Source organism: Amblyomma maculatum, chromosome 6 (assembly GCF_055883805.1).
Source record: "Amblyomma maculatum isolate TAMU_Amacu chromosome 6, ASM5588380v1, whole genome shotgun sequence".
Lineage (NCBI taxonomy): Eukaryota > Metazoa > Arthropoda > Arachnida > Ixodida > Ixodidae > Amblyomma > Amblyomma maculatum.
The window spans coordinates 7,788,733-7,815,712 of record NC_139349.1 but is presented as its reverse complement, the minus strand read 5'-3'; the positions used below and the strand labels follow the sequence as shown (position 1 = coordinate 7,815,712).

The 26,980-nt window shown below is 48.2% G+C and overlaps 1 protein-coding gene across 1 annotated transcript; it reads right to left on the bottom strand.

Moving 5' to 3' along the window:
* Window positions 1-4,192: 4,192 nt before the first annotated feature.
* LOC146185012 (uncharacterized) lies at window positions 4,193-26,980 on the bottom strand. Its single transcript, XM_084605862.1, has 4 exons — window positions 26,942-26,980; window positions 24,844-24,947; window positions 17,027-17,093; window positions 4,193-4,399 (listed from the first exon to the last, which is right to left on the bottom strand). The coding sequence occupies exons 1-4, from the start codon at window positions 26,978-26,980 to the stop codon at window positions 4,193-4,195; spliced, it is 417 nt and encodes a 138-aa protein (XP_084461988.1).

The window sequence follows — 26,980 nt, the reverse complement described above, 5'->3', positions numbered from 1 at the left end:
GCCCGTCGAACCGCACTAATCTCCGTGAATCTCCTCGTAATGATATGGTAATGAAGCCGCCCGGCCGCTACTCTGCGCTGTTATACTTTTATCACGTAAGCCGCACAAATTGAGAAGATTCGCGCGCTACGCTCACCTCACTGCGTACAGCGGTGTCTCGCGAGCACTTTCATTTCACTTCCTCGTTGCATATGCATAAAGCCCTTGCTGCCTGTGTGTAGATGTGCTATCTGTATGCACTGAATGGAACAAATCCATAACATGTCGTTTCTGAGGATCATTCAACTTTTAAAATGTTTCGGTCGCGTTTAAAGAAACAGCTTCGTCAGGAGTATATTGAGGCTGGGAGCCCACGGGACCGTGGTAAAGGAGATTATTTTGCAGTGGGCGCTCATTAACGCTTTGTTGGGGGAGCTTGTGGTTGGGGTGGCGCGTAAGGACTCTGCCAGGATTTGGCGTAAACGGCGCTGTTGGATAGTTAGCGGCACAGCAGACGCATGATTTTGCGTAGCAATGTTTTAATATATTATTTGCGCTTGTGCTGTTAGCCGATAACCGTTCTGATGAGCGCAGCAGTCACGCTTCTTTTCATTTGCTTGCTCGCTCGATCTCACTCACTCACTCACTCACTCACTCACTCACTCACTCACTCACTCACTCACTCACTCACTCACTCACTCACTCACTCAATCACTCAATCACTCACTCACTCACTCACTCACTCACTCACTCACTCACTCACTCACTCACTCATTCACTCACTCACTGAATATACTGTAAACTAGGACACTTTCCATGCATCCGTCAAGTCACGTTTCAGAGCCGCTCGCCCAAGTCATTGACTATGCTCTCGGTGCCATTCAAACCTATGCGTATTACGGCAGCTGCCTTCACTTGTGCGTGGCGATTCCCTCATACCCGTCCCGCACCAAGTGCTGCGCTTTAGCGTCTCTGTTGGTTTCTTTCCCTCCTTCTCCAAGACCATTCAGCACGGCCCCAATCACGCATTCAAATTCAGGGGTGGGGACGACGGCCTTTTGTCCCTTATCTCACTGAAAGACTTCATCATCTCGCTCGCAGTTTCACGCAGAATGAGCGCCAAATCAAAGTAACAACTCCCGCTTGCGCTCGAAACGTCTGCCTCGTTTGTTTCTTTCACTTTCTTCATTCACCCTCCTTCATCGGCATTCCAGTTCTCTCTTTCTCTCCATTTTACTTTACTGTTTCGTTTCCTTCTCTTATCGCGTTTTCTCGCGCCGCCGTCTCGCGTCATCGTTGTTCTTGACGTTCGGGTGCTTCATCTAAGCGGATTCGCTTTTGTACGAGCGCACAGCTCCCAACGAGCTCGTTCGGGAACGCCGGTGTGCAGGAGAACGGCGCGCCAGATGAGAAGCGAGGTGCGCTCTTGTTCGCTGCTTAGCATGCTTCCACATTTGGCGCCCTATCACCGAGAAAAGCGCACAAAAAGTAAATGTAGCGGCCTTGTGCCTTCCAGAACACGAGTAACAGGCGGCCCCAGAAGAGAGTCTCCTTGAAAGGAGGCTCAAATGAGAGCTAACATCCTCATTTCGTCGTCGACTCGCACCGTTGGAGGCGGTCGTTTCTTAGCGGACCGCGCACTTTTCCGATGAGCCATTTGTTCGCTTTTGCTACTGTGCAACGAATCATAACTCTTAACGTTCGTTTTGCCCCCTCAATGGGGGGAAACAAACTAAGGAAAAATAAAGTGCCTTATCGGCTAAATGATCAAAATTATTATTATATATTTTATCCAATGACTCGGTAATTACATTCGCGACTGGCAATGACATTTTGCATGTAGAAAGCGTCCCCTTACTCTTTTTGACATTTTCTGACCACTTTGATCTTATATCGTAGATTGCCCTAAACTTCGTTTAGTCTCCGTTAATCGAGTCTTAATTGCGGTCTATTGAAACGCGCAACACTTTCGCGCGCCCCATGTTCCCGTTATACGTATGTGAATGTTCGTGCACTGAAGGGCAATGCCGAACCGTGTAGTAACTACAACCGCAGAATCTGGCCGTATACCATGGCGACTTGATTAGATTTTCCCGACCGCAATTCCAGCGGCAACGGCCAGGGCAACCTCGTAAACAGGCCCCGAGTACATCGAGTCCGTGCTTCTCGGTAAGCCCCCCACGGATAGCGCTGAGGAGAACACCTCATCGCGCTAGCCAAATCGAGCCGAGCCCGGCGAGTAAGCACCTCTTTATTCGATGTTGCTCTACCAGGACACTGGTACAACCAATCACCTGCTCCTCTTCATTCGTGTCCACCGCGTACGGTCTCGCGAGATCTCGACGTCCCAGCGAGACCTCACAAGCCGCCCGCGATAGACGCACCAGGCGAGAGTCCCCGCGGGCGCCCCCCCCCCCCCCCCCCCACCTCTTAATAGGGTCGGAAATTGAGTTCCCGGCGTTGGGCTCGTAATCGCGCCTATTTGTGACGCTGTTATTACTTTATTATTGGGTTTAGCGACCGTGTATCCGCCGCGGCTCAATATGCTCCCGCTTTTTCGGGCCCCAATCCGCGCGCTCTTTGCGCGGGACACGTTCTGTCGCGCTTGTCGCCCTCATTGCTTTTTAGTGCCCCGTCGCTCGCCTCCCGCAGCTGCCTCACCGGAACAATATGCTATCGAGCGCGGCATGCGGGCGTTTTGCTTCTTGTTAAGACTAACGTGGCGCGGAACGCTCCTCATGTTCTCTGCAGGCTCTGCTTTGTTAGCGTTTTTTTTTTTCTCTCTCTCTTTCGGAAAAGGCTGGAAGTGGATATAGTTGACGTTTATCTCTTTTGATGAACGCCGCGATGACGTGCCTCGGACGACGGAACGTGGTTTTTATTACTCACTCAGCTTCGCGAAGAATTGGATCTTTAGCACCGGCTATTGGGGATGAAAGGCAGCGCTGTTTATGAACAAGCGGTATAGCGTCACACGTTGACGCAACGCTGGTGGGGTACGTAAACTGTGACGCAGCTCATGTGCATGTATTAAGTGGTTCAACGCTGCCAGATTGGCAAGGTAGAAAAAACACTCCACCGTAAAACAACTAAAAAAGTTAGCTTGAGCCACAGAGAATACAAGGTAAGCATTCCATTACCCTGGTTAAGGCATATTTTGTTATAGGATGCTGCAATTTTCCCGCCAGAAGTGATCTTCGCAGACCTCATAATAGTATGTTGGTTAAGTATACTCGCTTATTCCTAAATGCAGTATGGGCGAATCGATACTGTCGCGTTGGAAGCTAAAACGAATGAGATAATATATAAAATATCCGAAATTCCGATATTCAAAGCAAGACCGGCCTATGAAAAAAAGTCAATATAGCAAGTAATTTGTTTTCATTGTTTTCAGAGCACAAAAACCGTGCGAGGCGAATAATAATGCAACCGCTCAGCTGATGCGCACACCTGCGTTAAATACGTCACAGCTTACTTCTAACTGTTAGAAGCAGATCAATTAAGGGGAAATGAGGGTGCTCGTTATAATACATGAATTAAAGAAGCCAAGAGTCGGCGAGGCCAAGGAAAGCGTTGGGGATGGTACTTTATGTCTTTTTTTTTTAAATGTTTACTTGGATAATCACGGAAATTAGTAATGTAATCTGTTTAGGGGAACGATAATCAAACACAAAGTAGAAGAAAAAACAACGTGCCGATGGTGGAAACCGAACCCACGACCTCCGAATATCGCGTCCGGTGCTCTTCCAACATTAAAAAAAAAAAAAAGACATAAAGTACCATCCCCAACGCTTTCCTTGGCCTCGCCGACTGTTGGCTTCTTTAATTCTTCTAACTGTTAGGTCATATAGAACAGCGCTAAAGAAAGTTAGCATCGCAGTTACTGACGTTTACCATTGTTTTTAGTTATCATTTTCGTGATTCATTCGTTTATTGTCACTGCTTGCAGTATCTGCGAGGATTGACATTTATCTCATAATAGTTCTCTTATCTGTGTGTTATTTCCTTCGCATTATATCGCACCCCTTACGTAGGAGTCCTTTAAACCTATGAGAATTGATGAGGATAAAGTGGTGTCACGATTCTGGTCCGTGTTCGGGTATCAAAACTCCAAGTCCACAAGACGAGGTGAACGAAAGGTGAATTTATGCACTATTTACAGTCATGGTACAAGATACAACGTTATTGGCTCGGGGGCCGAAAGCTACTGGCTTCACGCAGCTGTCTTCGCACAGCAACGGCCAGGGAGACTCCGCCATGTCCGCTCCAGGCGACGAGCGGCAGTGCGCACCTTCTTATATAGACCCCGAAGACTCTTGGCATTTGAATTGTCCACTCCGGAAACTAGAGTTGGCAGCAGCCTGACCTCACGCCGCGGAGCGATGGGGGAGAGGACGGCCCGGCACAGGCGTCGGTTTTTCTGAAACAAGTTGAACCATATGCCCGCTGCGAGGCTTCTTCTCAGTGCGTTGAAGTCATGCGGCTCAGCACCTTGGCATGTAAAGGGGCATCCGGCGCTCGCCGGCACCCGCTCGGATCCAGCCGTCGACCGCTGCAGGAGCCGTCGGAACCGCGGCTGGCAGCCCGATCATAACAGTGGAGAGACCCCAAACAACCATAGAATGTATTACGCCTTCTTGCAATAGCTTCATATATCTACTCTGAGAACAGGATCTCAATACTTTATGTCGGTGTTAAGCGCAGGACATCTGAACTGGAGATGTTCTATTGCTTCTTTATAGCAGGGCTGACGGTCAAACCAGTGCGGAATAAACACCGCTCGGTGAAATTAACACCGAGCCTTAGGGGACACAGTAAAGTTGCTAAGATTTACGCTGCAGTAGAAGAGACGCAAGTTGAAGGGTAGTCCATAGATCCAGTGAAATTAGGTTCTAGCTGTAGAATTGACCCGAGTTCTAAGCGGAAATCACGAGCTCGATCGCAAGCCGGCGAAAGCTGCACGGCTGCGTCAGCTCTTGATACAAATGAACAGGTACATATGATGATCACTGTTGTAGGGAGATCGGATGGATTTGTATGTGCGGTAGTTTCCTGTGGCTCTGCAGTGCCCCGGCCGCCATTGTAAATGCGTACCTTAACCTTTGATGACTTCGGCTTTGCTGAAATGAATTATTGAAGCGAGGTTGGAGGTGGAGTGAAGCTTGGATATCGTTATAAAATCAGAAACCATTTCTTTTCAAAAGCCACTCATCCTACGCACTTTCACGACCATGGCTAAATGAAGAATGAGGCACAGCTATAGAGAACAGTTTAGAGCAAGTACCTGAGTATAGTCCTGGATTCTTAGACCTCAAGCTACTTGTAAATGGAAACGTCAATAAAGCCTTGTTAAGTTTTTGATTATGTACCAGGGTACTTTGTGCATATATCTTTAATACGATATGTTGGGCGACTAAATAAATGGTAGGCGTAATCTCTCTTAAAGAGATTATAGTGCAAAATCGTAAGTTTTTGTCTTACTTCTTTTAACTCCGTGTAACTGCCTTTTTTTACACAATATTTACATGATAAAAAATTTGCTATTACTATCGGCCTTGTGCGCTGCACTTTCAGCTGTATATGTGGTGCCGTCTAGGAGCTGCCGCGTTAAATGGCGGATGTTTAACTTTACTTAAACTTAACACGCCAAGGTGGATGGAAAAACAGCGCGACAGACGAACACCACAGCAAAGGGACACAAGACGAGCGCTGTCTTGTGTTCCTTTGCTGTGGTGTTCGCCCGTTTTGGCTATAGTGTTGAACGCCAAGGTGGCTCAATAGTTGACAATCGGCTACTAAAGCCGAGTGCTTGGGTTAGAACTCTACCAGTCCTGTGTTTATTTTTGTTAGTGTGAAAGCACTATAAGAGACCATGGCCCATCACTGGTCAGTCATAAGCTCCATCACTGTCTGTTGGCTGGCGAACATGGAAGATCCGTAGGAGAGACTCGCGCTTGGAGCCGCAATACCGGACTGAGTTTGAATTACCCGCGCGTGGCCACGTGGTTGTGACCTCATGAATTAGCTTAGTCAACCAAAGCGACGGCACAAACAAGACCGGACAAGTCGGTGGTGGTGAGCGTATGAGTTAGTTCGCAGTAATACGTCATGCACTTGATTGTTGAAATTCTTGTGCTGGGTCTGTGGGTAAAAATGATTTTAGCGTAAGCGTGAAAGAAATGGCAAATGTTTGCCGTAAAGTACAGGGTATGGCCAGCCTGGCTTTCCCGTCTTCTGTTTCTCTCTCTCTTGTGGTAAAATAAATGTTTTGAAATCTTTTTATTATGTAGCAACGTTTCTCACTGCAGAAATGGCAACGTGAATGATGTATTACTAGGTGCCGATATGCTCTAATATCAAGCGTGAACCGGCCTACACACAAAAGAGGTGCTCCGGTGCAACGCGGCTTCTTGTTGTGTAAGGTTGCTTTTGTCCACGACGTCAGTGGCTGACGCAAAAGGCGCAGTCGACCTTCCTTGCCTCTGGACGCTGTTCTTTATTGATGAGGTTTCTTAATGATAGTGCTTGTGGAGCTGAGCTTAGTGGGCGTATAAAAATAGCAGATGATTTTCTCTTCATAACGCAAAGCCAAGTCATAATTGCAAAATTCTCGAAGTGCACGAGCTGTAAAATTCGCTCCCATTATTTCAAGTCCGCAGCGCTGAATGTGTTTTATACCTTCCGTAAAAGTCCAAAAAGAGTAACTTGTGGAAGCTTGATCTATTAAGTCCACTTCCAAATTGTTTATATAAGAAAACCTAGTCGTCGTCATTGATTACCGCTTTTATTAGCCAACTTAATGCTGCACAGCCAATTTACGTTACAGTGAAGTCGCATTAAGTTTTTGGAATTTGGCTTTCATTATACGTTCACATTCGGTTTAGAGCACCGCATGCGAGCTGAACCAGGAGTGGTTCATTCTTAGCTGAAATAGAGAACCATTCAAAGCCGACCGACTAGTGCATAACTTCGCTTACGTACCTAGCTCTTCCCGCCGGGCGAGATGGGTTGGTTCGCTCATTTGCCAAGCGATTGATCACCGTTGATCACAGCCTCGCGCTGGCGCCATATGTGATTGTTCATTTAAAGAAAGAGATCAACAAAGCAATCTGCACCAGTGGTGATCAAGGTGCTGTATGTAAAATTCATTGCGCTGGTCTATATATATATATATATATATATATATATATATATATATATATATATATATATATATTGTTACGACGGGGGTTTGACGTCGGTGCGCTGCACAGGTCGAGGGGGCAGAGAACTCAGCTGGTGAACGGCTGCGGAGAGGATACACATCCTTTTTAGTGATGGAGTTGAGGCGACGGTAGTCGATGCAGAACCTCCATGTTCTGTCCTTCTTTTTTACCAATATCACGGGAGCAGCCCAAGGACTGGAGGACTCCTGAATTACGCCCCTGTTCAACATGTTTTTAACTTGCTCGGTGATCACCTAGCGCTCTGACGGCGACACACGATACGGCTTTTGGCGGATCGGTTGGGTAGATCCCGTGTTAATCCTGTGGCGTGCGCGCGACAGCGAAAAACGTTGAGAGCCGTCGGATTGCGCGAAATCAAAGACGGACATGTGCTGGGACAAGAGGTTCTTCAACATCTGTCGTTGTGAGGTGTTCAACGATGCGCTGATCATCGGGAGAAGCTTCTCGTCAGCAGGTGAGTTAGTAGCGGGGTTATCAAGGGAAGAAGTAAGGAGAGTCACATAATTCGGGATAGCTGCACTAGATGAAGCTAGTTTAGAGCCCACTGGAAAAACAACCGGTTCCGGTGAGCAATTTATAGTCCGCAGTCCGGTACGGCCCTCTTTCAAGCAAACCAAACAATGCGGCACTGATACATTTTTCTTTGCGCACTGTAAATTAAAAGGCGCAACCTCAAAAGAGTCATCAATAGGACGGGAGCAGGACACCTGAACGCACACTGCAGAATGTGGCGGTACGACGACTTCATCACACACACACAAAACGTCTTCATAATTTGACGTCTCTTTCAAAAGTTCACGAGGAAGAGAACCACTAACGCTTAGCTCCCCGTTCGACAATCAACTGTAGCGGCGCACATATGCAGGAAGTCAATTCCCAAGATTACATCGTGTGTTGATCGGGGCAGTACTGCAAACTCCACCGGAAATACTGCGCCCCCCAAAGAAACTTTAACGCTGCAACGCCCCAACCGGACACAATAACTCTCCACTTACTCCATAAAAATTAGCAGTTTTGTCCCAAACAAACATGACTTTGTTCTTCAAAAGGCTCTTAAAATCTAAACTCATTACTGAGACAGTGGCACCAGTGTCTACCAACGCCATCGTAGGTAAACTATAAGCGAGCACATTAACTTTGTTCTTTAACATGAACACAGATGGAGGAATAATAGGTAGCAGCGCACATTGTCCAGCGACCTCACCTCCATTAGTCGCGCTGGCTAGTTTTCCTGCGTTGGTGGTGGAGATCGGCGCCGTGGTGACGGGGAATGGCGCACACGAAATGACGGAGGAGGTGTCACACTACGGTCAGACGCTGCTGGAGAATGGCTGCGGAGCCCTTCGTTTTGAAAACGGCTCCTCCGGGATGGATGTTCTGGCCGATAGCTGTCGATGTAGGGCTGAACGGTTCTTCGGTTCGATGCCACGGAGGATTCCTGAACTGTGCGCGCCGATTGCAGTAGCGGGAAATATGACCCGCGACACCACACCGGTAGCACACGGGAATAGGCCGATCAAACAGCTGCGCTTCGGTGGACTCTTGTGAGGTAGGACGCGACGAATATTGAAATGTAGGTTCCAGGTCGACGTAGCTTTCCCGCGGTAGGCGCGGTGTACGGTTTGAGTAGGACCGAGGGTCTCTGCGCTGATAAGAGAATTGCCGGTAAATCTGGTTGGGCCTTGGTCGCGGGGTGTCCAGGTCTTCCCGGAAGGTGAAGTCGGTGTCATTGGCTGGTGTGTAGCTGGACGTTGGTGGGCACGTACGTGCGTGGGCTGGAAAAGCGTATGCTTCAGCCGCGAAGCCAGAGGGCTGCCGGGCAAGCAGCTCACGTCGTGAAATTTCATCTCTAACGATTTCACGAATGACGCACAGGAGACTTGGGGATGGAGATTCTTCGACGCTGGCCACGGTAGTGACGTTTGCCAGTCGCCCAAACTTCGGTGTAATCCGGCGGGTCTTGACGGCTTCGAATGTCCGGCAGTGTCGAATAAGGTCGGTGACTGAATTCAAGTTTGTTTTGGCAATGAGGAAGTGGTAGACGTCTTCTGCAATGCTCTTGAGCAGATGGCCTACCTTATCTTCTTCGTTCATCCGACTGTCGACGGTCGTGCATAATTTCAATACTGCCTCAATATATGTGGTGCATGTCTCACTTGCTGTCTGAGCTCTCTGAGCAAGTGTCTGCTCAGCCTGCCTCCTCTTTGCAGTTAGACCACCAAAACATTCTTTGATAGCTTCCACAAAGCCCTCCCAAGTGGTCGGAGAGTCTTCGTGGTTCTCGTACTACATCAAGGTGGTCTGTGTGAAGAAGAATACCACGTTTGCTAGTTTCGCCACCGAATCCCAGCGGTTGAAGCGGCTCACACGTTCAAAATGAGTGAGCCACTCATCAACATCTTCCCCTGCTTGACCGGCAAAAAAACGAGGCTCTCGAAGCGGTAGCATCGCGTTTGAGGCAGTTGGTGGTACATCACCAGACGGGGACAGAATGCTTCGCGTTGATGTTCGAGACTGCTCAGTTGTCTGCTGCATTCTCGGAGGAATAGGAGGAAGAGCAGCGAGGCGACGGCTGCGGCGAGGCTCCAGCGGTTGAGGATGCGTCGTGAGGGTATTCGTACCCAGCGCCTGCCACCAAGTTGTTACGACGGGGGTTTGACGTCGGAGCGCTGCACAGGTCGAGGGGGCAAACGGCTGCGAGTCCGGCACGGGCACGAGAGTCTCCTCGTCTTTCTCAACGTCCTTTTCCCTTTCTTCTTCTATGTGTTTTCCTCTTCCTCAGGATTGCAACAACACACACACACACACACACACACACACACACACACACACACACACACACACACACACACACACACACACACACACACACACACACACACACACACACACACACACACACACACACACACACACACACACACACACACACACACACATATATATATATATATATATATATATATATATATATATATATATATATATATATATATATGTGTGTGTGTGTATATATATATATATTTCTTCTATTTTGTGTTTAATTATCTTTCCTCTAACAGATTACATTACTAATTTCTGTGATTATCCAAGTAAACATTAAAAAAAAGACAAAGTACCATCCCCAACGCTTTCCTTGGCCTCGCCGACTGTTGGCTTCTTTCCTTCATATATATATATATATATATATATATATATATATATATATATATATATATATATATATATATATATAATATACAGATCAATCAAGGGGAAATGAGGGTGCTCGTTATAATACATGAAGGAAAGAAGCCAACAGTCAGCGAGGCCAAGGAAAGCGTTGGGGATGGTACTTTTATGTCTTTTTTTTTAATGTTTACTTGGATAAGCACAGAAATTAGTAATGTAATCTGTTTAGGGGAAAGATAATTAGACACAAAGTAGAAGAAAAAACAACGTGCCGATGGTGGGATCCGAACCCACGACCTCCGAATAACGCGTCCGGTGCTCTACCAACTGAGCTACATCGGCCGCTGTCCCCCCTGCTACTTTCTTGGGTATTTATGTTGTCTGTATACGAACCTTGAGAGTGTTCACCAGCGCCACCCTCAGCCATAGCGGCGGACGTGGGACGTCCTTTGTTACCGCCAGCGTCACGTAGGACGTGATCAAGAGCGAGGGCGAAAGCTGTGCTAGAACCCTCTTACGCTACCTATGGCTTCAAGACTGCCAGAACCGAGACCCCCGTAAGCTACAAGCAGATCAATCAAGGGGAAACGAGGGTGCTCGTTATTATATATATAAAAGCTGGTTTGGCTCGATCTGGGTGTGCTAACGACCAGCGCATCTAACACCCTAACACCCGCCCTGTAAATAAACCACGTAACAATATATATATATATATATATATATATATATATATATATATATATATATATATATATATATATATATATATATATATATTGAAGACTGGCTTATCCAATTTGAACGGGTCGCCTCGTTTAATCAGTGGGACGACGCCGCCAAGCTTCGAAATGTCTTCTTCAGCCTGGAAGATGGCGCTCGTACTTGGTACGAGAACCGAGAAGACGCCCTAACATCATGGCGTGAGTTCTGCCGACGAATTCGTGAGACCTATACCAGCGCGGATCGGCGAGAACGCGCAGAAAGGGCTCTACAGTCTCGTATACAGATGCCAAATGAGACTGTGACCATGTATGTGGAGGACATGACCCGGCTCTTCCGACGTTCTGACCCGGCCATGACCGAAGACAAAAAGGTGCGCCACCTTATGCACGGTATTAAAGAGCAACTGTTCGCTGGCCTCGTGCGTAATCCACCAAGGACGGTTGCCGAGTTTCTTTCGGAAGCTGTCACAATAGAGAGGATGCTCCAGCAGCGGTCTACCACTTACGACAGGCCGGTGGTCGCCGCTTCGGTTGTGGAGCCGTTTTCGGCCTTCGGGGCTACCCCGAACCTACGCGACATCATCCGTTCAGTTGTACGCGAAGAGATCCAGAAGCTCTTCGGTGCTCCACAGCCGATGGTCGGCTCTGTAGCTAGCATTGTCCGCGAAGAGCTTCAAGCGTTGAAGCCCTCGATAGCGTCCGCTGATCCACAACCTTTCCCCACGGAGTACCTGCGTCCAACTTATGCAGATATGGCGCGACGCCCTGCCACTGCTTCGGCGCCATTACCGCCACCCGATCAAGGCTCACTGTATTCTGCACACACTGAGCCGTTCGTCGACAACCGACGACCACCCCAGCGGAAGGCGGACCTGTGGCGCGCCCCAAATCGCCAGCGCCTGTGCTTCCATTGTGGGGAGCCAGGTCATCTCTATCGCCAGTGCCCCTATCGACACCTTGGACTTCACGGATTTCCCATCGACATGCGTCGCCCTCCAATAGGCCAAAGACCCCGGGAGATTGAAGACTACTTAGAGCAGCAGCGCATGGCGCCAACTTCTCAGCGGCAGTCACGATCCACGTCCCCACGCCGACCATCGCCGCAGCGCGGGCCATCCTGGACGGCGCAGCGACGCTCGCCAAGTCCCCACCGGGAAAACTAAAGACAGCGACCTCCGGGGGCGAGGCCGCTTGCAATCGACGTGACGAAGACCCCCTGACAAAGAGACCTGTGAGCGATCTGGATTTTATGGCACCGACGACAGTTCCTACGCATGAAAATCGACTCTCGCTGGACATACCCGTGCTTCTCGACGGCCATAAGGTTAGCGCATTGGTGGACACTGGCGCGGATTTTTCGATTATAAGCGGGAAGCTAGCAGCGCTTCTAAAAAAAGTCATGACACCATGGTCGGGCACGCAGATTCGCACCGCTGGCGGACATGTCGTAACTCCTAGTGGCCTGTGCACGGCACGAGTTCAAATTCGCAGCTCCACGTTTATTGTAAGCTGCCTCGTTATACCTGACTGCTCCCGTGACGTTATCCTTGGGGTTGATTTTCTCCGGGAGTATGGAGCTATTATCGATCTCCGAAAGCGCACAGTGACATTTTCAACCGAGAAAGCTGCTGATACTGACGTCAAGAATCGCCAACGCCGCGCCGCCCTTCGAATTTCCGCCGAGAGCGTTTCGATTCCGCCACGCGCCAGTGTTTTTGTGACTGTTACTTGCGACGAACTGCGTGACGGGCATGCGGTCGCGGAAGGCAACCAGTCACTTTTGCTCACCCACGGCATCTGTATAGCGCGCAGCCTCATCCATCTCCGCGACGGCCGGTCTGATCTCCTGGTGACTAACTTCACCAACGAACCCCGGAATCTTTTTCGTGCTACTGCCATCGCGTTTGCTGACTCCTTAGCGGATGTTTCTGAATGTTTTACGTTTGGGGCTGTTAGCACTGTGCAGCCCCCACTTGACCGTTTTAATATTAGCCCGGATCTCTCGGACACACAGAATCGTGAGCTACGTGCCCTCCTACTAGAGTTCAGCTCTTGCTTTGCGTCCTCATCGAAAGTACGGCAAACGCCTCTCGTGAAGCACCGCATCATTACTCCTGACGACGCCCGCCCTATCCGCCAGCAGCCGTACCGTATCTCAACGACGGAACGTGAAGCGATTCAGACACAAGTTCAGGAGATGCTTTGTGATGGTGTCATACAACCATCCAACAGCCCGTGGTCATCCCCTGTCGTGCTGGTAAAGAAAAAAGATGCCCTTACAAAAATGAGTTTTGAAACTCTATTGTTGGACTATTGACCGCCTTTTGAATTTATTGAATTTCGATAGACATTCAACCCCAGCTGAATGCAATCTTTACAGGGCCAACAGAATTTTCATTGTGTTCTACCCAATAGACTTTTTGTGCAATTTTTTCTATGTGCTTTTTGTTGTCAGTTTTCAACGTTCACGAACAATTAGCGTGCACTGTTCATGCTGACCCATGTTTTTAAGTAGTTTTAGGCACAAATGATAAGAGCATGATGTGACAATTTCGTTATGAATTTTTAGTCTCACTTGTAATCAACTATTGGCCACATTCTGCAAAGGGAAATATAAGAGCAGCATGCAGTTGCGTGCTCGTTCATGTTATATAAGAGTACATATTAACGGTGCACACTTAGCTCAAGCTTCGCAACACAGTGAAAATATGCCCTAAAAACTTCATGATGGCAAAGCCTCCACTAATAATGCAAATACATCGTTGAATGTCAATCAGAATCCGTAATGGATCAGCTTCTGTATGTCGCAGAAGGTAACTTTAGTGGTAGGACATATTTTATATTTATCATAAAACAAGTTCAGTGAGTCATCATACTAACAAACAGGATCCTAGATTGAACCTACCATGTAAGGCAGGACAGAGCTTTTTTAAACCAGTTCCAAAGTTCACTATATATATGCTTCAGGGTCTGACATTCTGCCCAAGCATAGGTATTTTTGCCCGTAGCTTATTGCCGCAAAATGAGGTGCAGTCTGTATTGGAATCCTCCACCGCTCTATGTCTTTGGAGAGTTTTACTGTAATTTTTTTTTTCTTTCCTTTCTTAAAGTGGACACCATGCTAAAATGAAGTCACTTTAAACATTGAGGGGTTCTAATAATCACCGATTGATCCCACGGATACTATAGAGTTAACACGCATAGCAAAAACATCAAAAACATTCGCGTATGAAAAAAAAAAAGAAGAAAAAAACAAGATTGCATGCGTCTTCTAACGGCGACTCTTCTTTTCAAGGAAGCATTCGGCCGCCGCCTTGCTTCTGTCCGCATCCCACTTCCCCCGTGCCCCGCGAACGGCGCCAGCATGTCCGGAGAGGTCGAGGGTCGCTTCCTGTCGGCTGGGGGGGAAAAAGGGGGGAGGGAGGAGGGGTTGCTCCCGCTTGGTCTCCGCTCTCTGCCTTCTCCGTGGTTTGTTTTCACGGAGATGACCTTGGCTTCAGCAGTCGCGCGGCGGGGGTGGCGGCTTTTCACCGAAGCTGTTCTTCTGCGCCCCGTTTTCTTTGCACGCAGACGCGGGTACGCTGAGTGCGGCGATGTGCCAGTTCAGTTGGCGTTTTCCCGCCACCGTGGTCGCATCTTGCACTGTGAACGAAGCACCGTATGTAGGTTCTTCGCTGCTGATTATCACGAAGATCGTTTTGTTCAAATTGGAGCGCGAACGTACGAATTTAAGTCTTCGGAGGACTCCGCTCTTGGGCGGCAGCTTCTGCGCAAGGAGGACGTGTTTAAGAAGTTCAACAGTCGCAGGCGTTTTGGATTCTAAGCGAAAAGCCGGCGCGGGCGGAGGGAGCGTCTGCACTTTGGTGAGTGTTTTACTTTTTCCTGTTCGTGTTTGTGCCAGTCTTGTACAGTGTGTGTTACAAGGTGAAGCCCGCATGTAAATATTTCTAGCAGACAAACCAGCCTCGTCGGAAAAAAAAGGAGGGGGAGAGAGAGAGAACGAGGCTTGTCTCTACGCGGACGCTGGGGCCGATGGAACGCCAGCTGGAATGGCGACATTTTCTTTCTTTTTTTAACCGGTGACCGTTTCTGACGGATTGTTCGGCACAGTGCTGTACTCTTTCGATACGCTACTCGCGCTGAGACGGACACATTATCGAGATCATAATATGCCTCTGTCACACATTGTGGATTATTGAATCTGTGCAGCTCCGCCATTTTTGCAGTGTTTGTTTTTGTTTCCACTCATTTTAGTGCCTATAGTTGGTAATTTTGCTTCAAGTTTTCTGGGTAGTAATGCTTGTGACCTGCGCTTTGCTATTTATATTCACAATGGGATCTTTGACGGCAGCATATATTGTTTATCAGGGAGAAATCAACGATGTGGTAGTGCTGCCGAGCTGTGGAGGCGGCGGTCGATGCCGTCTAAGCAGTGAAAGACAGTGACAACTCATTTTAGACAAGAAATTTCTTGAGCTATGACGTGGAGCAGCGCACAAATGCCTTTGCTCTATTTTTAGGTTAGTATATACCGCAGCTTAATTATGATTTATATTGTTTATTTCAGCATCACATGCGAGGAGTTCCCGGACGTATCAGCGTTTTACGCAAAGAACAGCCTGGCGTCATACCTTGCACATAAATTGAAATAAAGCAAATAAACAACCCAGCTCATGTTATGGTTCACCAAAGATGCATATTTTTTCTTTCTCATTAACGCGCATTTTTTCTTTTGTGTTCCCTTTCCGCTGCGGATTAACAGAGAATGCTGCGTGATCAACGGTTAGCCAGGAGCAGGCACGAGGTGGTTTACATTAATGCAAAAGTAGCACAGCACATATCCTTGCTGCGGTCAGTCAACACATTCTATGTTCAGTAGCACAGCACATATCCTTGCTGCGGTCAGTCAACACATTCTATGTTCTGCTCGACCAATCAACAATTTAGTCAGTTTAGTGTAGGTTAATGAGTGAGTAAGTATAATGGGGCTTAAAAGATCAAGATCTGTTTTGTTCTTTTATGCCTCACTATGCTTATCATTAACCAGCACTGATCAGACAGGATTGTTGATTGGTCGGGCAGAACATAGAATGTGGTGACTTATCGCAGCTAGGAGATGTACTGTACTACTTTTGCATTAATGAAAATCACCTCGTGTCTGCTGCTGGCAAACCGATGGTCGTGTACTATTTTCTGTTGTTCAGGAGTGGAAAGGTAGCAGAAAATCAAAAAGCGTCACTTGCAGAGTTTCTGAAGCATTTGAGCCTGAAATCAACAAAATTTCAGTTGCGCGAATTCCAAAAGCGCTCTTAAGAAACACATGGGCCACTATTTCATAAGCGCTCAACAAGAGGTCAACACTGCATCATCCAAGATGTTGCCGATTATCGACAGACTTTCAACAGCGTGTATTGACACAACGCTTTCGAATTTCTATAGAAACCCTACATGCATTTTTGTAAGGGTGGGACCCTTCGCTTCTGTGTCGATTATCGAAAGCTGAATGCCATCACTAAAAAAGACGTCTACCCGCTGCCCCGTATCGACGATTCGCTCGACAAGCTTCGTCGCGCCCAGTACTTCTCCTCCATTGACTTGAAGAGTGGGTACTGGCAGATTGAGGTTGATGAGCGGGACCGCGAAAAAACAGCTTTTGTCACCCCAGATGGACTGTACGAGTTCAAAGTGCTGCCTTTTGGCCTATGTTCAGCGCCGGCAACTTTTCAGCGCATGATGGACACCGTCCTCGCTGGCCTCAAATGGCAAATCTGCTTAGTCTATCTCGATGACGTTGTCGTATTCTCTGAAACCTTTGAAGAACACCTCGAACGCCTGCGTGCAGTATTAGATGCCCTCCGGTCAGCTGACTTGACGCTCAAGCCCGAGAAGTGCCACTTTGGCTACAAAGAGTTGAAGTTTCTTGGTCACCTTGTGAGTGCCGCAGGCGTTAGGCCAGACCCCGACAAGACTGCTGCTGTCGCCAAATTTCCCGTTCCTGCAAACAAGAGAAGTTTGAAACGCTTCCTGGGTCTCTGCACGTACTACCGCCGCTTCATCGCCGATTTTTCCAAAGTTGCCGCCCCCCTGACTCGCCTCACGCGCGATGATACACAGTTCGTGTGGGGCGCCGAGCAACAAGAGGCTTTTGCGGAGCTGCGCAGCCGACTGCAAACAAGCCCTGTTCTTGCGCACTTTCATGAAGACGCTGACACCGAAGTCCACACAGACGCCAGCAATATCGGCCTTGGCGCTGTACTCGTTCAACACCAAGCTGGCGTCGAAAAGGTAATAGCGTATGCCAGCCGCACGCTCTCCCGCGCCGAGACAAACTACTTCACTACAGAAAAGGAATGCCTTGCGGTTGTGTGGGCAACCATGAAATTTAGGCCTTACCTCTACGGCCGCCAGTTTAAAGTTGTCACCGATCATCATTCCTTGTGCTGGCTGGCTAACCTCCGCGACCCATCGGGGCGCCTAGCACGATGGAGTCTTCGCCTCCAAGAATTTGAGTACACCATTGTGTATAAATCTGGCCAGAAGCACGAAGATGCTGACGCGCTGTCGCGCGCACCCGTCGGTTTAGTCGATGAGAGCACGGACGATGAGAGCGGTTTTCTTGGACTGGTGAGCGCTTCAGACATAATGACCCGACAGCGAGCTGACCCGGACCTTCGACCTGTCATTGACCACCTGCAGGGTCGCGCTGCTGATATCCCTCGGCAATTTGCTCGAAACCTGTCTGCTTTCTGTGTCCGGAATGGCGTTCTATACAAACAGAACTCCAGCACTGTTGACCGAGCGTTCCTCCTCGTAGTGCCAGCCGACCTCCGTGCCGATATCCTTTTTGCCTGCCATGATGAGCCCACCTCCGGCCACTTGGGCTTTACACGCACACTCGCCCGAGTTCGTCAAGCCTATTATTGGCCTAAACTCGCTGACGCCGTTCATCGCTACGTCAGAGGCTGTCGTGAGTGCCAACGTCGAAAGGTGCCACCTCTCAAGCCAGCGGGTTTGCTCCAACCTATTGCGCCTCCCCGAACACCGTTTGACCAAATCGGCATCGACCTTCTGGGCCCATTTCCGCTGACATCGGTCGGTAACAAATGGATTATAGTTGCGACCGACTATCTCACACGGTATGCGGAAACCAAGGCGGTGAAGCGTGGCACGTCATCTGAGATCGCCCAGTTTTTTATGCAGCAGATCGTGTTGCGCCATGGCGCACCGTCCCAAGTAATCACCGATCGAGGCACGGCGTTTACGGCACAACTTATGCACGACGTATTTGAGCTGAGTCACACGAGCCATCGCAAAACCACTGCTTATCACCCACAGACGAATGGCCTCACGGAGAGACTCAATAAAACGATCGCCGACATGATTGCAATGTACATAGACTCCCAGCACAAGACCTGGGACGAGATTCTCCCGTACGTCACGTATGCCTACAACACTGCCATCCAAGAGACTACGCGTTTTACGCCATTTCGCCTGCTCTATGGACGCGACGTTCAGACGATGTTAGATGCCATGCTTCCGTGCTGCACGGATAATCCTCTCATCCCAGACGCTGAGCAGTTTGCTCAGCGCGCCGAGGAAGCACGTCAACTTGCCCGCATCCACATTCAGCAACAGCAGGGAAAGGATACGCGTCGCTACAACCTCCGTCATCGACACGTCACATACCAACCAGGAGAGCAAGTTTGGGTGTGGACACCGGTGCGCCGGCCCGGCTTGTCTGAAAAACTGATGTCGCGATACTTTGGACCTTACAAGGTTCTGCGCCGTGTCACAGAAGTGACATACGAAGTCCTTCCAGCGGGTACTGTGCAGACCTCGCGTCGACAACCACGCTCCGAGGTGGTGCACGTTGTCCGCATGAAACCGTATTTCACGCAGTAATGTGCGGTGTACTATGCGCTCGTTTAGTTGTGTAGGGCACCGCCTCTGTTTTATATTCGTTTTCTGTACTGACTTGCATCGCCCATCGCTCGCGCCCAGTCTGTGCTTTCGCTTTTTTTAGGAGGGGGAGTAATGCCACCTGGTTTCCCAGATGTTTTTAGGTGACACCTGGAAGAAAAGGACGCCGAAGTGGTCTCGCGTGCTGTGCGCGGAACTTTGCCTGCTGGTTGAGCTTCGTCCCGTCTTCTTAGTCACATCTAGCCCTCTTGTCCGTGACATATTTATATATATATATATATATATATATATATATATATATATATATATATATATATATATATATATATCTTCCTCCAATACAGGACCACCGCAGGACATGCGTGACACTGAACCCTTCGCAGACGAAGCCCGCCGGGCGAGTCAAGGTTCGTCACGTTGATAGAAGGGCTTCATGCGGGCCACGTGGACTACTTGAGTCTTCCGAGAACGACGCCCTTGGGTGGTCAGGCGAGAGACTACAAAGTTGACTGCGCTGAGGCGTTCCATTACAACGAAAGGGCCAGTATAGTGGTGCAACAGTTTCTGGGATAAGCCGCGCTTACGCAACGGCGTCCAAAGCCACACCAAGTTGTTTTTGTTTTTTCTTGATGACACTTGTCGTAGCGTTGCTTGTAGCGTTCCTGGGAGGCTAGAGTGCGAAGTCTAGCGAGTCGACGAGCTTCTTCAGCCAAGTGAAGTTTCAGCAGGGAATGAGAAAGGCAGAAACGTGTCCAAAGTGCTTCGTGGAGGTCATGCATAAAGAAGAAAAAACGGACTGTAGTCTGTCGTTTCGTGCTTAGCAGTGTTAAATGCGTATGTTATAAACGGAAGGACTTCATCCCAGTTTTTGTGGCGGGAGTCGACATACATTGCGAGCATATTGCTAATCGTCCGATTGGTGCGTTCGGTAAGACCGTTTGTTTGTGGGTGGTAAGGAGTTGAATGGCGAAAATGGGATGAGCAGAGGCGAAGAAGTTCTTCTACAACTTCCGTAAACTGTCGGCCACGATCGCTTATTAACACACGAGGAGGCCCATGTCAAAGAATGATGGACCGTAGGAGGAACGCCGAGACATCAGAAGCAGTGGCTGACGGTATAGCAGCAGTTTCACAGTACCGCATAAGGTAGTCTACGCACACTATGACCCAGCGGTTTCCGTTAGAGGAACGGGGAAACGGTTCTTAGGAGGTCAATTCCCGCCTGTTCGAATGGGGTTCGTGGTGGCCTTATAGGCTGAAGATGACCCGGCGGTGAGGAGGTTGGGTGCTTGAAACGCTGGCACTGGAGGCAGCTGGCCACATAACGTTGAGTAGTTTGACGCATCTTCGGCCAATAAAAACGTTCCTTAGTCCCGTGCAATGTCCTGGCAAAACCCAAGTGTCCAGCCGTGGGTTCGTCGTGCATTACACGAAGAACCCGACATCGAAGATTTGTAGGAACTACCAGAAGAAACCGTGCACCTACTGACAAGTAGTAGTTCTTGTATAGTAGACCATCACGAATGCAAAATGAGGTCGCAGGGTTCGGGGAACTTGCCGAACCAAAAAGCGGTGCCAACTCGCTGTCGTGCCGCTGCGCAATCTTGAATTCACCAACATCAGGGAAACTTGTAGAGATAGCAGCTATATATTCATCCAAGACCTCATTGTCGCAATCAATACTTTCAAGAGGCAACCGTGACAGGCAGTCAGCGTCACCGTGCTTACGACCACTCTAAAAAGACACAGTAAAATTGAATTCTTGGAGGCGCAAAGCCCACCGCGTAAGGCTTCCACCGGGGTCACGGAGGTTTACAAGCCAATATAAGGAATGATGGTCCGTCACAATTTTAAATGCACGTCCATAAAGATATGACCGATACCGTTGCACACCGAAAACAACAGCTAAGCATTCCTGTTCAGTGACTGTGTAATTGCGCTCAGCCTTGCTCAAATAATGGCTTGCATATGCAACGACATGTTCATTGCCATTGTGGCGCTGTATGAGCTCTGCACCAACTCCGACTGAGCTGGTGTCAGTGTGAAGTTCTGTTGGAGCTGATGGGCAGAAGTGGCGTAGTACAGGTCCTGATGTCAAAATAAATTTTAACTGACGAAAGGCGGAGTCACAATCAGTAGTCCACTTGAAAGGCACATCTTTTTGTAGAAGACAAGTAAGTGGATGTGCTAAATCAGCAAACTTCGGAACAAAACGCCGGAAGTAGGAGCAAATCCCCAAAAAAACTCCTGAGCTGTTTTAACGATTTCGGTGGTTTAAAACAAGTGACAGCTTCAATTTTTTTTTTCGGATCAGGCCTGACCCCATCCTTGTCTACAAGATGTCCAAGTACCACTGTCTGGCGCTCTCCAAAACGACATTTCTTGGAATTGAGTACCAGACCAGCTTTCTCAATAGACTCCAAGACAACATCTAATCGACTGTTGTGTTCACGAAAGGTAGTTCCGAATATTACTACATCATCCAAATAGCACATACGAATGTTCCACTTCAGTCCAAGCAAAACTGTATCCATGAATCTTTCGAAGGTGGCTGGAGCGTTGCATAATCCAAACGGCATCACATTAAATTCATATAGTCCGTCTGGGGTAATGAATGCCATCTTTTCTTTGTCTTCCGGGTGCATGGGAATCTGCCAATAGCCTGATCGCAAATCAACTGAGGAAAAATAGGAGGCAGAATACAAACAATCAATGGCGTCATCAATGCGTGGCAGAGGATACACGTCCTTCTTAGTAACAGCATTCAGCCTTCGATAATCGACACAAACTCGCCATGTTCCATCTTTCTTTTTGACTAAAATCACAGGGGCAGCCCACGAACTAGATGATTCTTGAATGGTGCCCTTATGCAGCATATCACGAACTTGTTTTTCGATCGTCTGACGCTCTGATGGGGATACACGATAGGGCTTCTGACGGATTGGATCAGCAGTCCCAGTACTTATTCTGTGCTGAGTACGGGAAATGGGAATATGTGGTGGCGAGTCTCGAGAGAAATCGAAAACCAAAGCATGTTTCGACAGAACTTCCACTAAACTGTAACGGTTACTTGTTGGCAGGGATTTGTTCACTTTTCAGGTGCCATCCCTAATCAACAACACACCAAATGTGTAATTTTCATTGGCACCTAGGGTATTTAAAAAGAACGCAAAACAATATTTAAATGAATATCTCTTATAATTTCAATGGTGGTAGTAACTGTATTTTTCTCATATGCAATCTTTTTTGCGTAAATATTTTTTGCTATGAAATTTGTTATTAACAGCGTGGTCTGTTGATTTGTATACCCAATGAATACTGCATGTATTGATATCTTTTACATATCGTATGTAAGTGTTGCATAATGTTTTATTTTTATATTTTATATACACTAGAGGTGTGTGCTGTTGTCTGTTTTGGGAGCCGAGGCCCAGTCAGGCTTGTCACCTTTTGCCTTGGCTTCCCATTTCTTGTAAAAGAAAGAAATAAACTTTAACTCCAACTCCAACATGTCAAGAAATTCTGTTTCATCTACTTCTGAGCATGCGGTAGGCTGGGGATTGTCTGTGCTGAGCACTGCCACTGATTCAACAGCGTCTTCGTCAAAGTTGGCAAGCTTTAGGCCACGTAGTAATACAATAGGTTCATTAGAGCAGTTAGTCGTCCACAAAGAAGAATGGCAATTTCTGACTGAAATGATGCAACGGGGAATCAGAACATTTTTCTTCGCGCCGTTTAGAGTGAGTGGTTCAACTACAGCGTCGAAGGCATCACTGGTACAGCTTGAACAAACAACTTGTATAAACTCTGCTGACATTGCAGGAATGACTATGTCGTCCGAAACCGAAAGCGTGCTAGGATTGGTCGGCGAATTTTCACACAAAGCATATTCAAAGCGAGTATTCACAGAAATGTCCCCATAGCGAAAGTCGAGGGTGGCCCCACATTGTTCCAGAAAATTGAGACCAAGAATGACATTATGTGTTGATCGATCAAGTACTGCAAATGCGGTTCGGAATGTGCGACCGGCGATTACGAGGTTCACGGAACAGACTCCAAGTGGGTTAAGTGGTTCGCCACCAACACCACACAGTGTCGTCGCTCTATCCCAACCAAACATAACTTTACGACCAAGGCAGTTTTTAAAAGCGAGGCTTATAATAGAAATGGTTGCACCTGTGTCCCCCAACGCCATAGCACGTACATCGTCCACAAAAACTTCAATTCTGTTCTTTAACATTGAAACGGGTAGAGGCATAGGTAAGCTAGAATAATTTGTGACCTCACCTCCATCGGTCGCACTAATTAGTTTCCCGGAGGTGGCGACCATCGTCGGGGAGAAGGTGAGCGTCGTAAGCGCCGAGATGGTGGTGTCAGGCTGCGGTCAGAGGCCGGTGATACATTTCGTTTCAGCGCCGTTCTGTTCTCTTGTCGGCTAGGTGTTGCTCGGTGCACATTACAACCAGGTGTTCCTTTATATGGATCAGCATTTTCGGCGGGAAACCTTGTACGGGAGTTCACCCACAGTCGGCGATACTGCCGGTATGGACGACGATTGCGGCAAAAACGCGAAATGTGGCCCATCATTCCACAAGTATAGCACACCGGCGGCTCACATTCACGCGATGAGTAAGGCTCATCGTGGCTTGGGTTGAACGTTTCATGGACGAGGAGGACGAGCGTGCTGGCTGTTGCAGGCGTTGATGGTGGCAGATGGTTGGATTTTCGGGCCATGAGCAGCAGAGCATCGGATATCCCAAGGAGATGTATCAGAGGGAGCAAAACAGACAGAAGGTGGACGATCGTCTGCCGAAGAGATTCTACTGTAGACGGGTCTGCCATGACCCCCAATATCGTGATGCCTCCGAAGCTCTTCGCGGACATACTGTCGAATTGTCGAACAACTACGACCGCGTCAGTGCCTTCAACCGGTGGGATGCCTCCCTTAAACTTATAAACGTCTCGTTTTACTTAACTGATGCGGCCAAAACTTGGTTTTTGAACCACGAATCGGCAATTCCGGACTGGGCCACATTAAGGAAAAGTTACACCAGATATTCGGCGCTCCTGCTGTTCGAACGAAAACCGCCAAGAAGCTGGATGCTCGAGTTCAGCGATCCAGTGAGACTTACACATCTTATATTGAAGACGTCCTCGAACTTTTTCGGCGCTTCACTGACACCATGACAGAGGCCGAGCGCGGGTCCGGCACGTCCTTAAGGGCATTGGATCACTCGCCTTTAATTACCTGGCCGTGCAGAAACCTCGACGCCATCATCTCCACCTGTCAACGACTGGATGAACTTCAGTCCATCCGCCTTCAGCCTGATCCTTCAGTTCTACTGCAGACTTCGACTTTCTTGTGCTTATCCGCGGACTAATTCATGAAGAGCTTCTAACTCAAAATGATTCGTGCCGCTCCGCACCTGAGCCACATCCTTCAAGTGCCGGCCTGCGCAGCATTATCAAAAAAGAGTTGGCCTCCTTCACTTCTTCCCCCCTACCGTCGGCCGCCCCTGCCCTGGCCAACGTACGCCCAGGTCGCATCCTTGCCGCCTGTATTTGGAGCGCCTGCACCACCGGTTCCTCCTAGTGCCCATGTAGCCGCATAGGCTACATCTGTCCCGGCGCCGTCATACTACTCCACCTGGCACCCAGCCCGCCCTGTTTGTTATTACTGCGGCTATCGGGGCCATTATTCCCTTTCTGTCATCGCCGACTCCAAAATGAGCGTTGCGGATACGCCTCATATGAAACAGACCATTCTACCCGCTTATCCAGCTATAACCACCATTCATTCTATGATTATCACCGACGTTCCTCACCCCTCCAGAAAGTTCCGCAGCGCCTCTTGGTTACCGGCCTTCCTGACGACGTTCCCGTTGGCCTTCTCGCCGCTCAACCTCGCCGCTTCTCCGATGTCCCCCTCCTATCGGAAAACCAACCACTGCAAAAGAAGGGTGTAAAGTTCTTAAATGTTCTTCATTAACACTGTGGTTCGAAATATCTAAAGTCAAATATGAGTTTTAAGGGTTGTTGAATTGGCCTTCTCATGTTTCACATTTAAAAATGGCGTCATTGCGCGTGTTATTATTGTCGAAGTCAAGTTATCTGCTTATAGATAATCAAATATGCAAGAGATTCTGTACTTCATATAGATATGAACTTGTGAGTGCCGCTATTCTTCAAATGAACGTAAAAAACGGAATATTTTCTTGTAGGAGCGAAGTCTTTCGTTATTTTTTGCTTGTTACAACTGTCCGAGATTGGAACAGTCGGCGATCTAGCACTAGGTTTCCTTAGATTGAAGGTCTTTGCCATGCGTTGAATTATGTCACGTCATACTTAGCGTATGAAGCCCCCTGCTATGCACTACGGGGCGATGCAGGCACCCGATAAACAATAAACGATTTCCACATTCCCCATCTAAAATTGACAAAGAAAGCATATTTTTATTAGGATGAAGCAGAACAACAAGAAGTTTGAAAATTGTAACTTACAACTGAAAGAATATTCAAAAGCAGAAGTTCTGACCTGATGAAGAAGCGTACACCTATGAAAAGTGTATCCTAGGTTCCTAACTGTGCTGCTCCATGGTACAACCGGTATCTTAATCGTCTTTCCAATAAGAAAAAAAAAACTATTCCGCGCAGCTAGCATATCGCAGTCTGCTATCCGGTGGTCTGCGTATAAAGTTGCTTCAACAGCTAATTCAAACGCATTAATGTCTACCAGGTTTACCATCTTTAATCAGACTCTAGTATGCTTAAAAATAATCTAAAACAGTTTTGGAACACAGTGAAAGGCAACAGAATTAGTACCATAGCACTAGTTACTGAACGAGATGATCCAGTTCCTGACCCACTGTGCGCAACGCTTTTCAATGAAACTTGCATTAAAGTGTTCTCCATCTAAACCAATCCCTCAGCGCTATAGCTTCATAGCAATCATAGCGCTTCTTACCGATAGATGCCATTGTCACCTCGTCAGAAGGAATTCGGAGCGTCATTAACAAACTTAAAACGTCTTCCTCGTGAGGCATTGATGGCATCAGTACTGGCCGTAGGACAGCAAAAATCAAGAAACTCCTACTCCAATACATCCGTGGCAGAAATATATTATATGCCAAAGCTGCAAAATATCCATCTGGCAGATACGCTATGGGCCTAGCGGTCACAGATACCAACGGCTCAGTTAGAATTGCGACCTCCGTTCGGAGAATAAGCTCAAGTACGACGGCTGAAGAGACCACTCGCTTTTAAACACCATATGGACACGCATGACGAAAGCCACACTAGCTGACACAATAATTACATATTCCCAAGCTGCGTGCCGCGCCTTCGCGAAGAACGCAATCAAGCTGCGCGCATACTGTAACCAATATGCCCTGATACATTCCCCAACGTCCGCATGTATGGACCCCGAGTCCCCTTCTGGCAAGGAGAATACGCTCGCCCGAGCAGCAACTTTCCGGGCGCTGTCGAAGGAAACGGAGGACGAAGTAGAAACAGAGAGTTCCTACGCGTCTCCGTATTCCTACACCCACATCACGCAATATTACAGTACACAAATACCAATATTGCCACCACCACACCCAATATTTACCAAGGCCGAAGCTGTGGCATGGCGTCAGCTACAAACTCACACGTATCCTAACTTATACCACGAACACTTGTTCTTCCCCACCCGCTACCCGGAGAAATGTCCCAGCTCCCCACAATGCAAAGCTGTACAACGCCACCCGACAATGTTCCACCTATAAATCTCCCCACTCTGTCCTCCTGGGAACCAGCACCGAGCCAACCAATCAGCGCCTACTGGTCAAACGGGCCGAGCAAATAGCGGTGGCGAATGAGACTTTGTATTGAGAAAACTATTTTTCCAGAGACCGCTCCCCACAGCATCAATCCGCAAGACACGCACCAGCTGCTCGAGCGGGCCTACAGGATAGAGGTGGCACAT

Coding starts and splice junctions, on each gene's coding strand:
- LOC146185012 (XM_084605862.1), bottom strand. CDS start 26,980: ATGTGCCACCTCTATCCTGTAGGCCCGCTCGAGCAGCTG. Junction 24,948..26,941: donor TAGGCCCGCTCGAGCAGCTG/GTGCGTGTCTTG, acceptor GTTTTCCGATAG/GAGGGGGACATCGGAGAAGC. Junction 4,400..17,026: donor ACGCCTGCGGCACTCACAAG/GTGACCAAGAAA, acceptor AACTTGTTTCAG/AAAAACCGACGCCTGTGCCG.